The 16,288-nt window shown below is 49.6% G+C and overlaps 5 protein-coding genes across 5 annotated transcripts; 2 read left to right on the forward strand and 3 right to left on the reverse strand.

The window, feature by feature from the left end:
* The first annotated feature begins 262 nt into the window (after window positions 1-262).
* Window positions 263-4,217, forward strand: BC939DRAFT_458833 (tudor domain-containing protein). Its single transcript, XM_051556657.1, has 9 exons — window positions 263-626; window positions 862-1,137; window positions 1,289-1,367; window positions 1,460-1,623; window positions 1,716-2,009; window positions 2,109-2,476; window positions 2,581-3,088; window positions 3,192-3,536; window positions 3,628-4,217. The coding sequence occupies exons 1-9, from the start codon at window positions 471-473 to the stop codon at window positions 4,066-4,068; spliced, it is 2,631 nt and encodes an 876-aa protein (XP_051409851.1). The 5' UTR covers window positions 263-470; the 3' UTR covers window positions 4,069-4,217.
* Window positions 4,218-6,119: 1,902 nt separating this feature from the next.
* BC939DRAFT_458837 (uncharacterized protein) lies at window positions 6,120-8,144 on the forward strand. Its single transcript, XM_051556658.1, has one exon. It carries the CDS (start codon window positions 6,219-6,221, stop codon window positions 7,971-7,973), a length of 1,755 nt encoding a protein of 584 aa, XP_051409852.1. The 5' UTR covers window positions 6,120-6,218; the 3' UTR covers window positions 7,974-8,144.
* BC939DRAFT_244991 (uncharacterized protein) lies at window positions 8,136-8,925 on the reverse strand. The gene has a single exon (XM_051550952.1). The coding sequence runs from the start codon at window positions 8,761-8,763 to the stop codon at window positions 8,260-8,262; it is 504 nt and encodes a 167-aa protein (XP_051409853.1). The 5' UTR covers window positions 8,764-8,925; the 3' UTR covers window positions 8,136-8,259.
* Window positions 8,748-10,443, reverse strand: BC939DRAFT_399812 (ras related protein 1b; the record flags this gene model as incomplete). The annotated part of the gene is made up of 3 exons (XM_051552503.1): window positions 8,748-8,981; window positions 9,585-9,851; window positions 10,387-10,443. The coding sequence occupies 3 exons, from the start codon at window positions 10,441-10,443 to the stop codon at window positions 8,748-8,750; spliced, it is 558 nt and encodes a 185-aa protein (XP_051409854.1).
* A 2,551-nt stretch (window positions 10,444-12,994) lies between these two features.
* On the reverse strand, window positions 12,995-15,849 carry BC939DRAFT_479213 (uncharacterized protein; the record flags this gene model as incomplete). The annotated part of the gene is made up of 5 exons (XM_051558829.1): window positions 12,995-14,262; window positions 14,375-14,966; window positions 15,072-15,207; window positions 15,311-15,740; window positions 15,801-15,849. 5 exons carry the CDS (start codon window positions 15,847-15,849, stop codon window positions 12,995-12,997), a joined length of 2,475 nt encoding a protein of 824 aa, XP_051409855.1.
* Between the last annotated feature and the right edge of the window lie 439 nt (window positions 15,850-16,288).

A 16,288-nucleotide genomic window follows, 5' to 3' on the forward strand; every position in this document is an offset into this window, starting at 1 on the left:
GGCCGATAATCTTGTAACGAGAGCATACAGGCATGGGTACGCGACATTCGATGGTCTTAATGACCGGTGCATGTGATTGAAACAAGGAGCAGTGAAGCTCGCCTGTACATGTAGAACCCTTTCTCAAGGGAGACAGTCGACAGGAGCTGTTGGAGCTGCTGTGCCTCCTGCGAGAAGGAAATGTGGAGTGAGGGACGAACGCGCGTTGGTTGGTCAATTGGTACAGCAGGGCGAGAAACGGATATTGGCGCTCTCAGCCAATGAGAGCGCGCTTCATCACCGCGGCACGCCTCTCGTCGCCTAGTCTTGCACACCTTGATTGCTTCCATTGGTTTCCCTCCTCCTCTTCATCCTTCTCTTTCTTTTCATCTTCATCGACCTTCCTCCTTCTCCTCCCCCTTCGTCCCGCACTTGAAAAGTCATTGTCTTCCCTCCCCTTCTTTGCATATTATTCTTTTGTTTCTCTTACAATGTCCTCTGGTAAAGCAACCGTGAAATCAGTCCTCTCCGCCGACATGGTCGTCCTTAGTGGACGTCCTCGTGCTGGAGGTCCTCCTGCCACCCGCACCCTTGGTCTCAACTATATTCAGGCGCCAAAGCTTGGGAACAAGGACCGCTCTGATGAGGTACAGCAACCATTTCTTCACTTGTGGTCTTGCGGACATAATAGTTCTCACGATGTCCTCCTCCATGATGCCCCACACCTGATCAGATCAGATCAGATGAGTTGTTCATCTCTGCCTTCCCAGGAAAAAGCGGGGAGAACAATTAGGCAATTAGCAATTGCTATCAACATGAAACTGATAACGTTTTTTACCTTCTCTACATTGTCACAACACAACGGTTGTTTTTTTTCAATAGCCGTTCGCCTTCGCCGCCCGTAACTATCTTCGCAAATTGCTTGTTGGCAAGGAGGTCATGTTCAGGGTCGACTACACGGTCCCGAGCACCGGACGTGAATACGGTGCTCTTTTTCTGAACCAAGAGAATGTCGCCCATATGCTCGTCCGCGAGGGCTGGGCAGATGTGCGCGAGATCAGGGCCTCGGACGCAGAGAATGTTGATGTCGAGGCCTTGTACTCTTACAAGGCCGAGGCACAAGCTGCCAAGCGCGGTATCTGGGCAGAGAACGAATCTGTAAGCCCCGTCCCTTCCGTGATAAAAAAAGGATTTTTTTCCTCGGGTTCATTGCTGCTACAGTCCTCATTGGGTGTAGTGCTTGTTTTCGGTCTTCAGTTTCAGGAAAAAAAAATCTAATGGATCTGCTTGTTGATTGTGACCCAATTAGGGTGTCCGTAAAGCCCACTACAACTTGGAGGGCGATGCCGAAGAGTTTGTCGAGAAATACAAGGGAAAGCAGTTACCAGGTAAGATGGTATCCCGTTTATCTTTTGTTCTATACTGCCGTTGCTGATCGCAAGATCCGGGTGTTCATATGAGGTCATATTCTGTCCCATAGCAATCATCGAAAGTATTCGCGACGGCTCCACTGTCCGTGCATGCTTAACGCTGCCCAACGGCGAATATCAGTACATCACACTCATGATTTCCGGCATTAGAGCACCCATTATCCGACAGGGACTTGCCAACACTGATGATCTTGTCGAGCCATTCGCTGAGGAGGTATACGCGCTTGGAAACATGATAAGGGACAGCTGTGCATGGAATAGCACCAGGTCATTAACAGGAGCAATTTCAATTGATGACTGCATTAGGCCAAGTTCTTTGTTGAGAGCCGTCTCCTCCAGCGTGAAGTTCGCGTCGTTTTAGAGTTGGTTGGCCAGAACGGCAACAACATTTTTGGATCAATCCTTCACCCTGCTGGAAATATTGCAGAGGCCTTGGTCGCCAACGGACTGGCTAAGGTTGCCGATTGGAGTATTACCCATGTCACCGGTGGCCCAACCGTCCTTCGTGAGGCCGAGCGTAAGGCTCAGGCATCCAAGCTACGCCTGTGGCAGGATCACGTTGTAAAGTCCAAAGGTCAGGACCACGAGTTTGATAGCACTGTAAGTCCACAGGGGTAAGCATTCGAGGCGATGTACTTATGTTCGATGCTCGGTGCTAAAATGTTTCCGACGACATTTTCCCTTGGTTTGACATGCTAGGTCGTAAGAATTATGACGGGCGATACCATTATTGTCCGTAACAGCAAGGGCCAGGAACGCAAGATCCGACTCTCCAACATCAAGGCACCAACAAGACTTCCTCAGCAAAAAGGAGTGGAGATTGCATCGTATGACTATGAGGCCAAGGAATTCCTCCGCAAGAGACTAATTGGCAAGAATGTCCATGTCACAATCGATTACGTCAAGCCTCCCTCAGATCAGTTCCCAGAGCCAACAGAGTGTGCGACTGTCAAGGTTGGGGAGATCAACGTTGGAGAGCAGCTCGTGTTGAAGGGTCTTGCCGATGTGATCAAGTCCAGAGACGACCGCTCTCAGTTCTATGACCAACTCTTGGTTGCAGAAGCAAAGTATGTGCATGCATCATTGGTTGCAACGATAGGATCCAATGACTCATTAGCCTCAATAAGTGTTTTACTTACAAGCGCTACATCTATGCCCGCATTGAATGCAGGGCCAAAGAAGAGGGTAAAGGAAAGCACTCTGCCAAGGAGCCACCAAAGTACAAATGGTCAGACGCTTCCGAGAACGCCGCCAAGGCCAAGCAGTTTCTGCCCTTCTTTCAGCGCGGACGCACGCAGGCCATTGTGGAGTACGTTGCCAACGGCTCCCGTTTCAAACTGATCATCCCCAAGGAAAACTGCAAAATGACCTTTGTTCTGGGTGGTATTCGCTGCCCTCGCGCCGCTCGTAACCCTGGTGAGAAGGCGGAAGCATTCGGTGCCGAGGCTCTTGATTTCGTCTCTCGCCGCTGCCAGCAGCGTGAGGTTGAAATTGAGGTCGAGTCCCTGGACAAGACTGGGGGTTTCGTTGGTACCATGTGGCTCAACAAGACCGAGAACGTCGCTGCTCTTCTTCTGGAGGAGGGTCTGGCCTCGATCCACAGCTACAGTGCCGACCAGAGCAAGCAATCCAGTGCGCTCTACGCTGCAGAGCGCGCGGCCAAACAAGAGCGAAAGAACGTAAGGGCCCCAGCTTGTTGTCTAAACGTCTTGTTTGAACAGCGAGTAGCAATGAAAGGCGTAATTGACATTTATAATTTTTTTATTTGATTTTTTATTCTAGCTGTGGACTAATGTGGACCCCAACGCGGCAGTCGAGGAAGAAGAGGTCGATACCGCCAAGCCCATCAAGAAGGAATACCTGGATGTTGTCGTTTCCGAGATCGTCTCTGGCGGACACTTTTACGTCCAGGTGATCAACCAGCAAACCGAAAGTCTTGAGAAGATGATGTCGGAGCTTGGAATTCACCATAAGAACGCGTCGACTGCTCCTCCGAATTGGAAGCCGCGTCTTCACGAGATCGTGAGCGCAAAGTTCACAGAGGACAACCAGTGGTACCGCGCTAAGGTCGTCCGCAACGTTGCAGAATCCAAGAGCGTTGAGGTCATTTATGTCGACTATGGCAACGTAAGTAGCAAAATACAATGCAATGGAGGAGGGTATCTGGTCCGGGCCTTGTAAATCTAATTTTCATCTCCCCTTTCTCTTTGCACAACAGTCAGAAACCATCCCCTTGAGCCGCGTTTGCCCCCTACCCACACAGTTCAGCAGTCTTCCTCAGCAGGCACACGAGTCCTTTCTCTCATACGTCAAGGTCCCTGAGCTCAAGGATGACTATGGCATTGAGGCTGCGAACCGATTCCGCGACCTGGTTTCGGGTCGTCAATTGGTCGGAGTTGTTGATCAGCGCGAGCACAATGTCATGCATCTCACTCTCTACGACCCTGCTGTCTCTGAAGACCCTGACCGCAGTTTGAATTCAGAGATGGTTCGTGATGGTCTCGCCACTGTGTTTGTCAAGACACGCTACGCCCGCCATCCTAGCAACCAGAGTCTGGTCACCAAACTCCAGGAAGCAACCGCATTGGCTAAGCGCGAAAGGCTGAATCTGTTTGAGTACGGCGACAACACTGCCGATGACGAAGACTCGCGCTATTAAGTATATCTGTTTGGAAGGGCATGGACGCACGACTAGACAGTATCGTTTATTTTGAAATTTTGAACAAATTGCCTGTAAATAAAATATAAAGAAAAGAGCCACCCCTTCGAACATCATTTTGTATCCACATCTCTTACGAGGATTGGTGGGGGGAGGTGCAATAGAACGGACCCAGGGCAAAGAGGAAGGAACAAGAAAGATGTAGAAAGAAGGCTCAGGGCAAGGGGAAAAGGGGGGAGTGGTGTAAAGAAGTGCTGCAGCCAAATCAAATCTGGGGAAGGAGAGCAGAGCGAGCGAGGATACTCCTCGGTTTGGTGCGTCTGCTGTGTGCTGTGTTATCCCGATCAAAACCCACTTGAGGATCTCATAGCGATTAGTATGTGGTATGCGGCAACAAAAAAAAAAGTCGCCCAAGGGACTCTTGTATTGAGTTGCTGCAGGAAACATATCAAGGTAGCCAACTGTTCAACAGCATCGTCAATTGACAAGTGCCTGTCCTGTGGTTGCCTCGCTTGGCTTCCACTCCTTTGCAAACATTTCCATCAGTCAGAGCAAAGACGGCGTCGCCCAATGTTTCAATTCCCATGTGCTTCCCTTTGCTCTTTTTTTCGGTGTGGGCGTGGTGCAACCAAACTCTAGGTCAGCCAAGGGCGGTTGCCCTCTCCCCAACCAAACTCTGTTTCCTGAAGTCTCCTTTTAAGGTTGATTATCCAGAAACATGGTCCGCGCCAGTTGGCCCTCGTTTTTTCGTTTCTTCTTCGCCTCCCGTATCTTCTCCCTTTCTCACCTCCACTCGCTCAACTGCCTAGACGGGAACTCCATGGTTCATTTCCATTCTCCATCTACATCGAACTCCATTGCGTCGCGTACCTCCATACACTTTAACTTTTAACCATCATTGGCCACCTACCACAGCAGGAAAAAAAACCGATACTTTGCGATTCGTGTTGACTCAACTGCTTTCCTCCACATACTTTTTTCTTTTTTCGGGTTCGCGTCGTCAAATGGAACACAATCCGGCCGCTCCAATGAATTCACAATCGCAGTCAAAGGTGCTGCTTGACACGGCCATGCCAGCCCGAAGGCGATCCAAAATGGCTTGCGACACCTGTCATTACCGGTGAGTGCGGCTTTTTTTTTTTTTTTTAATCATGGAAACATGGGCACAACGACTCCGATCTGCACGCATCCCCTTACACCTGTGTCAAAATAAGGAGATAAGGGGAAGTGGTTGATCTGCTAGACCTGTTAGACCTGTTGTATCTGCTAGTTCTTATTCAGTTCGCCTTGATTAAGGCACTCAAAGACTGTGTATTCTCATCTCGCCCCCTTCTTTTCTCTCCTCCTTGCATGCATGCTTCTGTGTCGTTCGTTATTTTCCTCCGCCTCTCTGCTCCTCTTCTCCAGCCCTGTTCTTTTCAGAGACTTGGAGACAATGCAGAGCATGAACCCATCTGATCTTTCTTGTAACCAGCGCGATCGCGCAACAGTGAATGCAAACATAGAGATGCTTTGAGTGTGTGATAGTGCCATGTCTGAATGGGAACATACGGCCATAGAAATATTTACTGCAGCACACATCGCAGTGCACACTAAGGCAATCCTTTCCCGTTCTCCTCCTTCCTCCCAAGCATCGATTGTTGCTAATTGTCGCTTACGCCTGCACCTCCTGGTAGCCGTCGTTAACCTTCGACTTTATTTGTCTTGCATCTAGGAAAATCAAATGCAATGTCGAAAAATGCTACCCTTGCAAGAACTGCGAGAAGAACGGAGTGCAATGTACAATGGTTGGGCCAAGCATGAGGCCGCCTCGCTCGATTTCCGGATCATCTTCTGCGGCTGCAGCTGCAGCAGTAGCCATGGCCATGGCAACTGTCGCGAATGCTAGGCTGTCAAGTGTATTGGATCACAGGCACTCTTCTTCTCCCAGGTCGGTTAACGGCGACGACCGCACTAAGTTGACCACAACGATGGAAGGAAATCGCCAGCAGCTTGGATTATGGGACTTACTGACAAGTAATTCTAGCCCTTCCTCGCAGGCTGTAGATGATGGCTCTGGCTCTCTAGACCTTCCTCGGCATCGAGGAAAGCTTCAGAGCTACTCCTCGTCTCCGTCCTTGAGACATATTTTCAACGCAGGAGGAGCTGCCATGCGTTCATTGGCATCACCATTGCCGGCATCATATCGTCGCCCAGACACACCACCAGCTATAAACAAATATCCCTCCCCCAATGTCCTCAGTGGATGTGAACCGGATTCAGAAGCCAAGTCGCTTGTTAACTGCGATTACTTCAACCTCCCGCTGTCTCAATCCGCAGGATCCGTATCGTCCGTCTCGTCCGTCTCGTCCCCTTCATGCACATCATTGGCAAGGGGCATCGCACATTTCAGCCCCTTCGACGGCCCGCGACTACCCCCAACCAAACCCGCGTTCTCTTCATCGCTTCCCCCGACACCTACTCAATCTACTTTTGACAGGTCAGGCGAGCACCTAGTGCCGCTTACCCCGACTTCTCCATATGACATTCCTCTGAATTCTTCGCGCCCCCGGTCTGTCCCAAGTGCCCATCGTATCGCAGAGTACGTCATCAAGCCCATGCCACGAAGAACGCCAAGCTCTCCGTATTTGATTGCACAGCACCAAGGAATAGACAATCAACCTTGCTTTGCACCGGATCGACGTTCATCGCTACCATGGAATACGCACATTTCCTCGCCTGCATCGCATCCATACGACGCATGGAGGCATGGAGGACATCAGAAGGGGGTCGAGATGGAGTCTCCAACACCGACTCAGGCTGCTTTTAAGAACCAACACACCGCGATGGATCCTCAAGGCTTCAAAACACAGGTTCAACCTCCTGGGTCAGAGGTGGTGCTAATGCGATCCAATAGTACGCCTGCCATCTTTGGTTCACTATCTAGACCTCATATGTATTTTATAGTCAACGAGCAGGACAATGTATCGACGAACGATAGCTGGCCAGTAATGGAGGAGGCTGGAACAGGAGCGGACTCGTCCATCGAACGGCTTATGCACGGTATACCGTCATCTCAACAATTTGATAACGCAGATATGAACGACTTTCAATATCTTGATACTCGGCATCAACACCACGAGGACAAGCGTGAGAGTATCAAAGCGCAACAAGCAGGCAGCTGCGAATGGGATCAGGATCCAGTCAGTATGGCCCACCCTCGGCCATCTAAGGACCCACAGCCTTCCGGTACTAAGGCAGAAAACCAACGACCGATGAAGCTGATGCACGCCCCCTATCACACCCCCAATCACACCCCCATGAGTCAGGCCCCAGGTGTGCTTCTCGAGCGTCCAATGATCCAGAAATCATCAGTCAGTATTCCTGTCAGCAAAATGGACCATCCACAGGGATTTTTGAAACCCGAACCGATGGACGACCATACCTTCGACTCTTCTATGGCCATGTTACTGGACGATCATCTTAGCCTGATGGATCATCTCAACATGATACCGGAGGCGGAAGTGTTTCCGGAGGGGCTACCCATGGGATCTCTATCATCATCATCGTCATCGCCCTCTGCATTACAACACCAGGTTCACGGCATCGTTCCTTCTACCACCACCAACATCATGTTCTCAATCGCAACGACTGTACCGAGCACATCCGCCAGTTGTACTAAACAGGACGAGTTGGCGGACGATCCTTTGCTTTATTTCGACACGAGTGAACCCATACGACCGAGCGCGGGCTTGAATCAAAATACGACATTTGGATACACGGGCGAGGGTTCTTTTCAGGTCAAGGTCGAATCCGGACTGGGGCCGCGATCTTCACAGTCCAACGTGATGCAGTATTCGCTCGATCACCAGCAACATCCATTCGACCTGTCTACCGCGCAACGGCTTCAACGGCGGCAACAATAGGTGACAATAGGTGCAACAGCACAGCAATTCATCTTGCATGCAAGGGGGGGGAGAGGCACCCTGGTCCTTGTGGCAGAATATAGCTATAGAATTCAACAGCTACAGCTATTGTAAAAGATGATACAATATCCCAGTATAGAAATAGTTACGCGTTTCGGACGCGTCAAAGCAAAAACGTGCCTTCATATGTATACTTTTTTTTTATTAATAAATATAGCACGCTTGAGAGAAGAGAAGATTTGTTCTTTTGAAGAGCTGAAAACGAACACTTGTATAATATACAACACTACCATAAAAAAACCAAGGAGGTCAGTTGAAAGACAAAAAATGACAGAGAGCTGTGATTGAATGCGCCCTCGCGGATGAGCAAGGGTGCGAGGGAAAAGAGTAAGACGGATGATGAAATGACATGAACCAAAAAAGAAAAGAAAGAAAGAAACTTAACGTATATGTCGATTTTAAGAACGAACAAAAGCGGGAGAAAGGAATGGGAGGATAGTCGGTCTGCGTGCGTTGTTGTCCGGATCTCGGGAATGGTGCAAAGACGGGTATATCGGATCGTCCAGTTTGATTTTATGCCTGAGGATGAGATCAAGATCTGGGACTTGTGTACAAAGGACGGATATGAGGGGCTTTTGGAAAGAGGAGAGTCGGACAGGCGGCGCCGCTGTCCCGCTCCCTCATCCCTTCTCTTTCCTCCCCCTTCCCCCCTCTCTCTCCCTCTTTCCTTTCCCGCGTGTTTGTTCTGTGCTCTGGTGAGGGAAAGTCGCTTCCTTAGAGGATCAAGCATTTCTTTCCGGACTTCTTCCTGTCGGTCCTGGCAGGGTTCTGGCGGTTGATCATTCGGACGAGATCGTAAAAGACCTCGTCAACGTTTATCCTGGTTCGTGCAGAGGTCTCATAGAAGGGCGTGCCTCCCCATCGTTGTGACATTTGTACGCCCCGCTCCCGTGGGACCTTGCGGTCGTTTTCCAGGTCGCACTTGTTTCCGACAAGGACAATCGGTACCTAATGCCATTGTTTTCATAGAAAAGTATCGTCGCGAGGGTCAGAAAAAAGAACCAACTTTGTGTGAACTCAAGAAGGCTTGAGGCTTGACAGTGAGGACAAGAACATTCCAGGTGCAGATGCACTGCAGAGATGAGGCAAAGGCAAATGGGCGAACACAGCGCTTGCCGATAGTTCGACCGGGCACCAGGAAAAAATAAAAATAAAAATAAAAATAAGCGCATCATTGAGTGCTTCGCATGTGTGCGCATGTGTTTGTGTTTGTGTTTGTGTTTGTGTTTGTGTTTGTGTTTGTGTGCTGCTATCATCCTTCTCTCCTCTTTTTTTTTATGTGTCCTCATTCTCCGCTGTTTGTGTTCAAAATGGAGCGGTGGGTTGCTAGGTTCGTCTTTCGATGCATTCCTGCGTGCGACCCATGCTTCATGCATTTTCCCGCCGATGTTATTCCCCCTCTCAATCACCCTCAGCCCCTACCCACCCCCTCCTGAAGTTCTCTTTTTGGTCCTCTGGAAGTTTCCTAAAAAGAGATGCGCACAGATAGGAGGGTGTTCCAAAGCAGGAAGAGAAGTGTTGAAAAACGGGAAAAGGGTAAATTGCGCTTACAGTGTCTGTGTCTTTGACCCGTTGAATCTGCCTGTGGAGCTCCGTCAGCTCGTCAAAAGTTTGTGAGATGATGATCGAGAAGACTAGGATGAAGCCTTGTCCGTTTTTCATGTAGAGATCCCGCATTGCTGTGAATTGCTCCGTGCCGGCAGTGTCCAGAATCTCGAGCATGCATTGGTGGCCGTCCACTTCGACCTGTTTCCGATAGGAATCCTCGATCGTTGGGTCATATCGATCCACAAATACGGACTGTACGAACTGAACTGTCTGGAAAAGGCCAAAACGCGAATAAAATGAGGATCAAAGGTGGTTAGCTTCTTGCATTGGTCCTTTTGTGGTTCATGGTCGTTCTTAGGTTCGAAGAGAATCATGAAAACTCTGGCCCAGTTGATTGGGCCCCCTCCGCCCCCTGGCGCGTCCCCCTTCCGAGATCACCTTCCATTGAAGAGCAAGCAGTAGACTCCCCGATTGAAGATTGGTTTCCCATTCACATTAGCCCAATGTATATCGCACCAATGGTCCATGCTTCCATTCACACCCAACCACTTCCTTTTTTTGAGTTTAAAATTTCGTCGCATGGTCGAGATTGGGTAATTTGGCGTCGTCCAGATTGCAAGAAACTCTATGTAGACACACAGGATGGCCCTCATAAACCATGCCTCATCCTGAGTGCGATGTGAGCTAGCTAGTCCCTACATTGCACATCATGAGATGGGCACTGGGTGCCATGCAACATACAATGCGTTTGTTCTTTGGAGAGGAAAAAATATTTATTGAGGATTCCCCTACTCCTAACACTTACCAAGGCCGACTTCCCGACACCTCCAGAGCCGAGAACAACGAGTTTGTATTCACGCATTTATGGGAACGACCGGCTGCACCGACAATACGTAACTCAGGATCAAGCAAGGGTATGTGCTAGGTCTCTTTCGGGAGAGAAAGGAAGGTAGGAAGAAAGAACGAGATAAAGGGCGTGCTGTGCAAATGATAATGAGGAATGAACAAGAGAATGCAGTGGATTGGATGCAATTAGGGCTGAGGCATGTTACAGGAGAAGTATCTTTGGAAGGTAGGTAGTGTAAGATACTGATTGAGGAAGAGTGAAAACGTGTGCGGTGCGAGAAAGTAGAGACGAGGGCGGTCGGTCAAAAGAAGATGGATCGGGAGAGAGAGAGAAGAAAGAAGAGAGCAGATTGAAGGAAACACCGAAGAACCCAAAGGGAGGCGAGGGCAGGGGAAGGCAGGACGGATGCGGGTCCGGATGGTTGCCCGGTGCTGCTGCTGCTGCTGCTATCGTCGTCGCGGGGGCACAGGAAAGATTAAAGCGAATTGTAAATGAATACAAAGCCGTAGACTAGACTATACTTGCGCATGGTACATGTTGTCTGTGCTGGACACCGTTCCAATCGCGCACTGAATGCGGACTGCCGCATGGACTGGTGGACGGACAGATAGGACAGGCAAGGGGCATGAAGAGAAGGGGGGCGATAAAAAAAAATAAAAAAATAGCCATGTGCATGCACACGCGCGCGGTACAACCAAGCGTTCTTGCAAAGGGCACTTGCTCGTTCCAAACGTATTCATTCGTTGTCCTCGTCTGCCCAGCTCCTCCTGCCATATACCTTTCTCTCGGCCGGCGTCATGTTCGCTGCTGACCTGATCTACTCCCGTCCCCACTTCCAAGGTATCTTCAGGAGAACCCCCCACTTCTTTTCTCACGAGACAAGATGCCTTGAGCCCAGAAGACCTGACAGCTTCGTCACCCACAATGCAAATTGCAGACTCGCAGTAATTTTCAAGCGGCCATTTCTGTCTCCTCCTTTTCTCTCTTTTCCTTTACCCATTCGCCGTTATCATATTAAATTCACGACCAAATATGCATCCGCTAACGAAAATCCTAGATGGTGAGGAAAGATAGGTCTATGCTTACTTGATGATCCCAAACAGCCCATGAAAAGAAGACTCTTTGTCGAGGACGAATACTCCTTATCATTGTCGCAGGAGGAAGTGCAGTTGCTCGACTTCACCGCTGCCTTTAAAGGTAAATCCGGACTGGAGGGTGAGCGTCTGCAGCAAATAAAGAAAGACAGGACGTAGACAACGTGGAAGGGGGTGAGAGAATGGCCGCATGCATGTCGATCTTGTTCCTTGATCTAAATTAGCGGCGGCTCTACCCATACTGTGACGACCCAGGACTTATCGACAAGCAGCATGGTTGGATCTTTCAGACTGGGCCCCGTGCATTAGGACCAATGAATGAGATTAAAAAAATTCTCGACAGCATTCTCTCTTGCGTGCAGGACATTATTAACGGCGATTATGCAGATCGCATCCTTATTCACTGATGTTAATATACCTTGCTCCAGGCGTCATTAAATTCTCGCATTATGCCATATAAAAGTATTTTTTTTCCCGCTCCTCATTGAAGATCGTCTCCTTTCCGATCTTTAGTTCCGCGTGGCCCGGAGTGTCTGTGGGCCGTTCCGTCAATCATGTCGTTTCCCTCGCTATTGTTGAAGGTACCTAGAACAATAAGGGATCAACTGCAGTGTGGATGGGGAACTCGTCTTTTTTTTTTTTTTTTTGTAAGAGTATCAATGATCATGCTCTTGTCTATGCCCCTGGTCTTTTACTTGCGGCATGGTTGGTCGACAGTCGTTGTTAATGGTCGATCGACCAAAACAAACCTGCACAATGCAACCTTGTGCTGTAAATTGCACAGTCCGCCAAAAGCCGAGTGGCAAGGGACTCCGTGGTGCGTCGACAGGACCTCTGTTTTCATGGATATGGCAAGCGGTTCAATGAGTAAACTCCTTGGCCATATCCATGTCGACGTTCGTTGTGGTCCTAACGCATTAAACGACTGACTATAGTCTAAGGCACCAGAGGACAAGTGCACAGCACTAGGGCAGAACTGGATCATCCTCTGCCATCGCTTTTATTTTACAATGGCTGTGCATTGCCCTGCAAGAATATTTTCTCAGGGGCGGAGATAAATACGATTCATGCAAAAGTTTGACCATTCATTTTATGCACTGTTGCTGATGTTGGTGGTAGTGGCGGTGGTGATGTTGCGGGCATATTTTTAAAGCCCTTCCTTTTTTTTTTTCAGGGGTCTGGTCTCGAGCCTAGGGTCGGGACCACCGTACTTGTGGACAAAGGGGTAGGTAGGGCTTCTTGCGTAAAACTCACCAGAACTGCTTGTTCCCGTAGGGCTAGTCCCCTTCATGCAGGGCTTGGGGATTCCAGCAGCATCCGCATGGCCAAGGGAAGGGTCCATACAGGCTACATGCCACCTACGAATATCATACGCAGATCGAACGCACGCTTCCTTCTTCCATCCGAGCATTAGGGCTTGTAATTAAGCGGCAATGTTTTTTTAATCGATACACGCGCATTAAACTCGTCGTCTACGGCCGGTCATAGTATGCGACATCACTTCCAAACTCGCTCCCAGAATCAGACTCGTCCTCAGCATCATCTCGCTCTAAACCGCGCTCGTGGTCATGCCCCTGATCGCCCCTATGGCTGCCTCCATTATGGTACCCGTGATTATGACGATCGCCCTCGTCACCGCCATCCATCTCCGAATATCGCTCGTCATCCCTGCCGATCATTTCAACATCATGTGGGCGATCGTCATCGTCAGAGTACTCGTCGTCCTCACGCTGATGTCCGCCGCGATGATCATCCTCGTCAGGATCAGCACGAACATCGTCCTCGTCCCCTGCTTGACCGCGCTCGACCACTGAATACATGTCCATATCGCCGCGTTCATCCTCTTCGCCCACTCTACGCTGTCGTCTCTCCGATGCGTGGGGTCGTTCCTGCCGACCACTGCTGCTCATCTCGCTGTCATCGTACTCTTCTCTGCCACGATCATATCCTTGAGGAGTCGCTTGGTCGGTTGCCATGGATAGATCAGTCGCCATGGATAGATCAGTCGCCATGGACGGATCGCCGCCCTCGCTTTTGCTTGCCGCGCTCTGCAGGCCATATTCAAGGAGGTCCTGCTCGGACACCCACAGCTCGACCTCGTCGACCAAATCAATCAAACATTCCTCAATCAATTTTTCCTCCCATCGCTCGGACATGGGTCGCCATATATTAGCCTCTTCCATCATAGGCCTGTTCTCGGCCTCCGCTTCTGGATCTGTGCCCGGAGGGTACTTGAAATCAGGCCCAAAGTTGGCTGTTGCTGTGCCGTTCCTGTACACAGAGATGGCGGGGTAATATCCCAGAGTGCCGTCATCGAACCGCAGCTGTTCCTTCTCCTTGGCGTTCTGCTCAATCGGTAAAAGCGCAAGTAGGTCCTGCCACATCACGCCCTGGCAAACGCCGTTTTTGTAAACGATAATCTTGGATCCTGGTATAATAGGTGGCGGTATAGGCTTTTCCAGATTGGTTTTGACAGGTGTTGCCTCATACTCGGCCATTTCGATGTATCGTTTCGTTGGCGAATAGTCTACAGATTCGAAATAAAGCTGTCCTTTGAAGTAGAATGACCTTCGAAGTCGTCGATGCTTGAAAAACGCGTTCTCGTTTCCATCCGGTGGAAGCGAGATGTATAACCCAATGACATCGCCCGTCTTGAAAGGTTCTCCAAACGGCGTTACCTTTGACATATGCACCGTCTCGCCCGTCGTATCCCGAATACCATAGCTGTATGCATCAAATCCTACAGGTGCTTGCAGTGTAGCTTTGAGCAGTGGAAAAAAAGAGCAGAAAAGACAATATATTTTAGAAGCCAGCCATTATCAAATAGCAGGATAGCTGTGAAGCGTTCTCACCTTCACGCCGTGTCCAGCCAAGACGTACATGTGCGCCATCACGTCCTTCATATCGCGGCTCTCCACCTCTATCGATCGTCACCTCATAGAACCATTTGCCTTCCCTGACACCACAATTAGCACGAACCATTCGAAACCCCTTCTCCGTTGTGATGGTCTTGCATTCTTCGTCAATCAACATGTAGGGGCTCATGTCCTCTCTGCAAAGACGCACTCCAGACAAGATCGGGTTGGCTGTTTGGCGATAGATCATGTAATGCAACAACGGATCCGGTTCGCAGGTGACATATTTGAATCGATTTCGATTGTAAGGATGTTCGTTGGATGTGCTGAAGGGTGCAAGGGCTTCTCCGCCTCTGGCTGGGACCGCCGTGTTTGGAAGGGGTATATAGGTTGTTTGCGGGATGACTGATGGGGTTGCTAAACGGCGGTTGTTATTGGAGGCAGAGCCCTTAGATTTCTTTTCGGATTTCGCGACCGTGGTTTTCCTGCTGCCAGTATCTTCCTGACCTCCAGCAACCGTATTAACCTTTCTCTTTCCTTCGCGTGGTGTCCGTACCGATTGCGATTTTGAACTAATTGACTGATGGCTCTGTAATCGAATAAACAAATGCAAAACCATATAGTGAGAACCAATGACCCATATACTAACATTCATCTTCAACCTTATACTGCTGGGCCGGTCCGTCGGACGTACTGCGATATGCCCTGGCTTCATGTTCCAAAGGTTCGATTTGACAAGGCAAAAATCCGACGATGCCGACCGCGTCTGCTCATCCGTGGCTGCAAACACATCTTTTGAGATGTACAGACAACTTCCAAGAGTTGCCCACCTATAAAGCGGATAGAAAGAAATTAGCTGAGCTCATATGCATCGTAACCTTTCAGATATAGAGAAAGGTTTGTAGACCTTGATATGATCAAAGAAGTCCTTACCAAGTCGGAGTTCTGCTTCGATCTGTACATAGTGCCTTCCAGTGACGATCGACATAGGGAAGAATGTGATCCTTCTTGTTAAAAAAGTAGCGACACTCGTCCCAGTCCATATACTCAGCATTGACCGACCACATATTCTCCTCGCTCGGTATCTTGCTTGGCAGTGATCCTTGAAAGTCCTTGGCCTTCTTGAGATACTCTTGAATGATGAGATTCGCTATCGTGGTAGCACATATCTCCTTCCATCCTGCGGTAACGCGCTCAAAGAACTCGGGTACGCTCCCTGGCTCTTTTGGTTCCTGATTTAGCTGACCCTTTCCTGTGGACTTGACAGCGCAGACCTTGCAGAAGAATTTGTAGTTGGTGATGAACGGTACGACCGGGCCCAGTGCCACTTCAATGCACGAAGCATGGAACCAGTTCTGGCAACCTGAATTGGCACAAGAAGAACGATCAGATCAGTGCTACGATCGTTCGTGTTGTGAATTACCGTCCTGCGTGCTCACGTCCTTAGGCGAGTATATTGTGATTATGGTCATGTGGGGTACCTTTGCATTGGAGCGAGAGTTCGTCGAGTCGCCTGTCGTGTCCACAGTAACAATATTTTCCTTCCCGGTTGATGGTATGTGCGCTATTCCAGGTGAGCTGCTGGGAGTTGTAGGAGGCCATCGTCGTCTGCAAGACCAGGATGCCGCGAGGTGGAGAACTGGAACTTTTTGAAGACTATTGTTACGTCACCAGTACACAGGGGTAGTCTGAACTTTTCCGCACTAACTCGCTGATTGGCTCGAAATAGCGTTGGGTTTTATTGTTTTCTCGCGTGCGGAAATAATGAATGTGCATTAACTTCATCTATTCCTTTTATCTCGCGTACTGCTTTCTGAAGGAGTGCCGCCGCAGAAACAAAGTAAGTCTCCGTGCACTTCCTGGTCTTGCCATTGTGAACCACTCGACCAAGCTCCATCCAAGCCTGGCGAA

The sequence above is a fragment of the Gamsiella multidivaricata genome (assembly GCF_025024155.1).
Source record: "Gamsiella multidivaricata strain RSA 2152 chromosome Unknown BC939scaffold_55, whole genome shotgun sequence".
Classification (NCBI taxonomy): domain Eukaryota; kingdom Fungi; phylum Mortierellomycota; class Mortierellomycetes; order Mortierellales; family Mortierellaceae; genus Gamsiella; species Gamsiella multidivaricata.

Coding starts and splice junctions, on each gene's coding strand:
- BC939DRAFT_458833 (XM_051556657.1), top strand. CDS start 471: ATGTCCTCTGGTAAAGCAACCGTGAAATCAGTCCTCTCCGCCGACATG. Junction 2,477..2,580: donor CTCTTGGTTGCAGAAGCAAA/GTATGTGCATGC, acceptor CATTGAATGCAG/GGCCAAAGAAGAGGGTAAAG. Junction 3,089..3,191: donor CCAAACAAGAGCGAAAGAAC/GTAAGGGCCCCA, acceptor TTTTTATTCTAG/CTGTGGACTAATGTGGACCC.
- BC939DRAFT_244991 (XM_051550952.1), bottom strand. CDS start 8,763: ATGCTTGATCCTCTAAGGAAGCGACTTTCCCTCACCAGAGCACAGAAC.
- BC939DRAFT_458837 (XM_051556658.1), top strand. CDS start 6,219: ATGCGTTCATTGGCATCACCATTGCCGGCATCATATCGTCGCCCAGAC.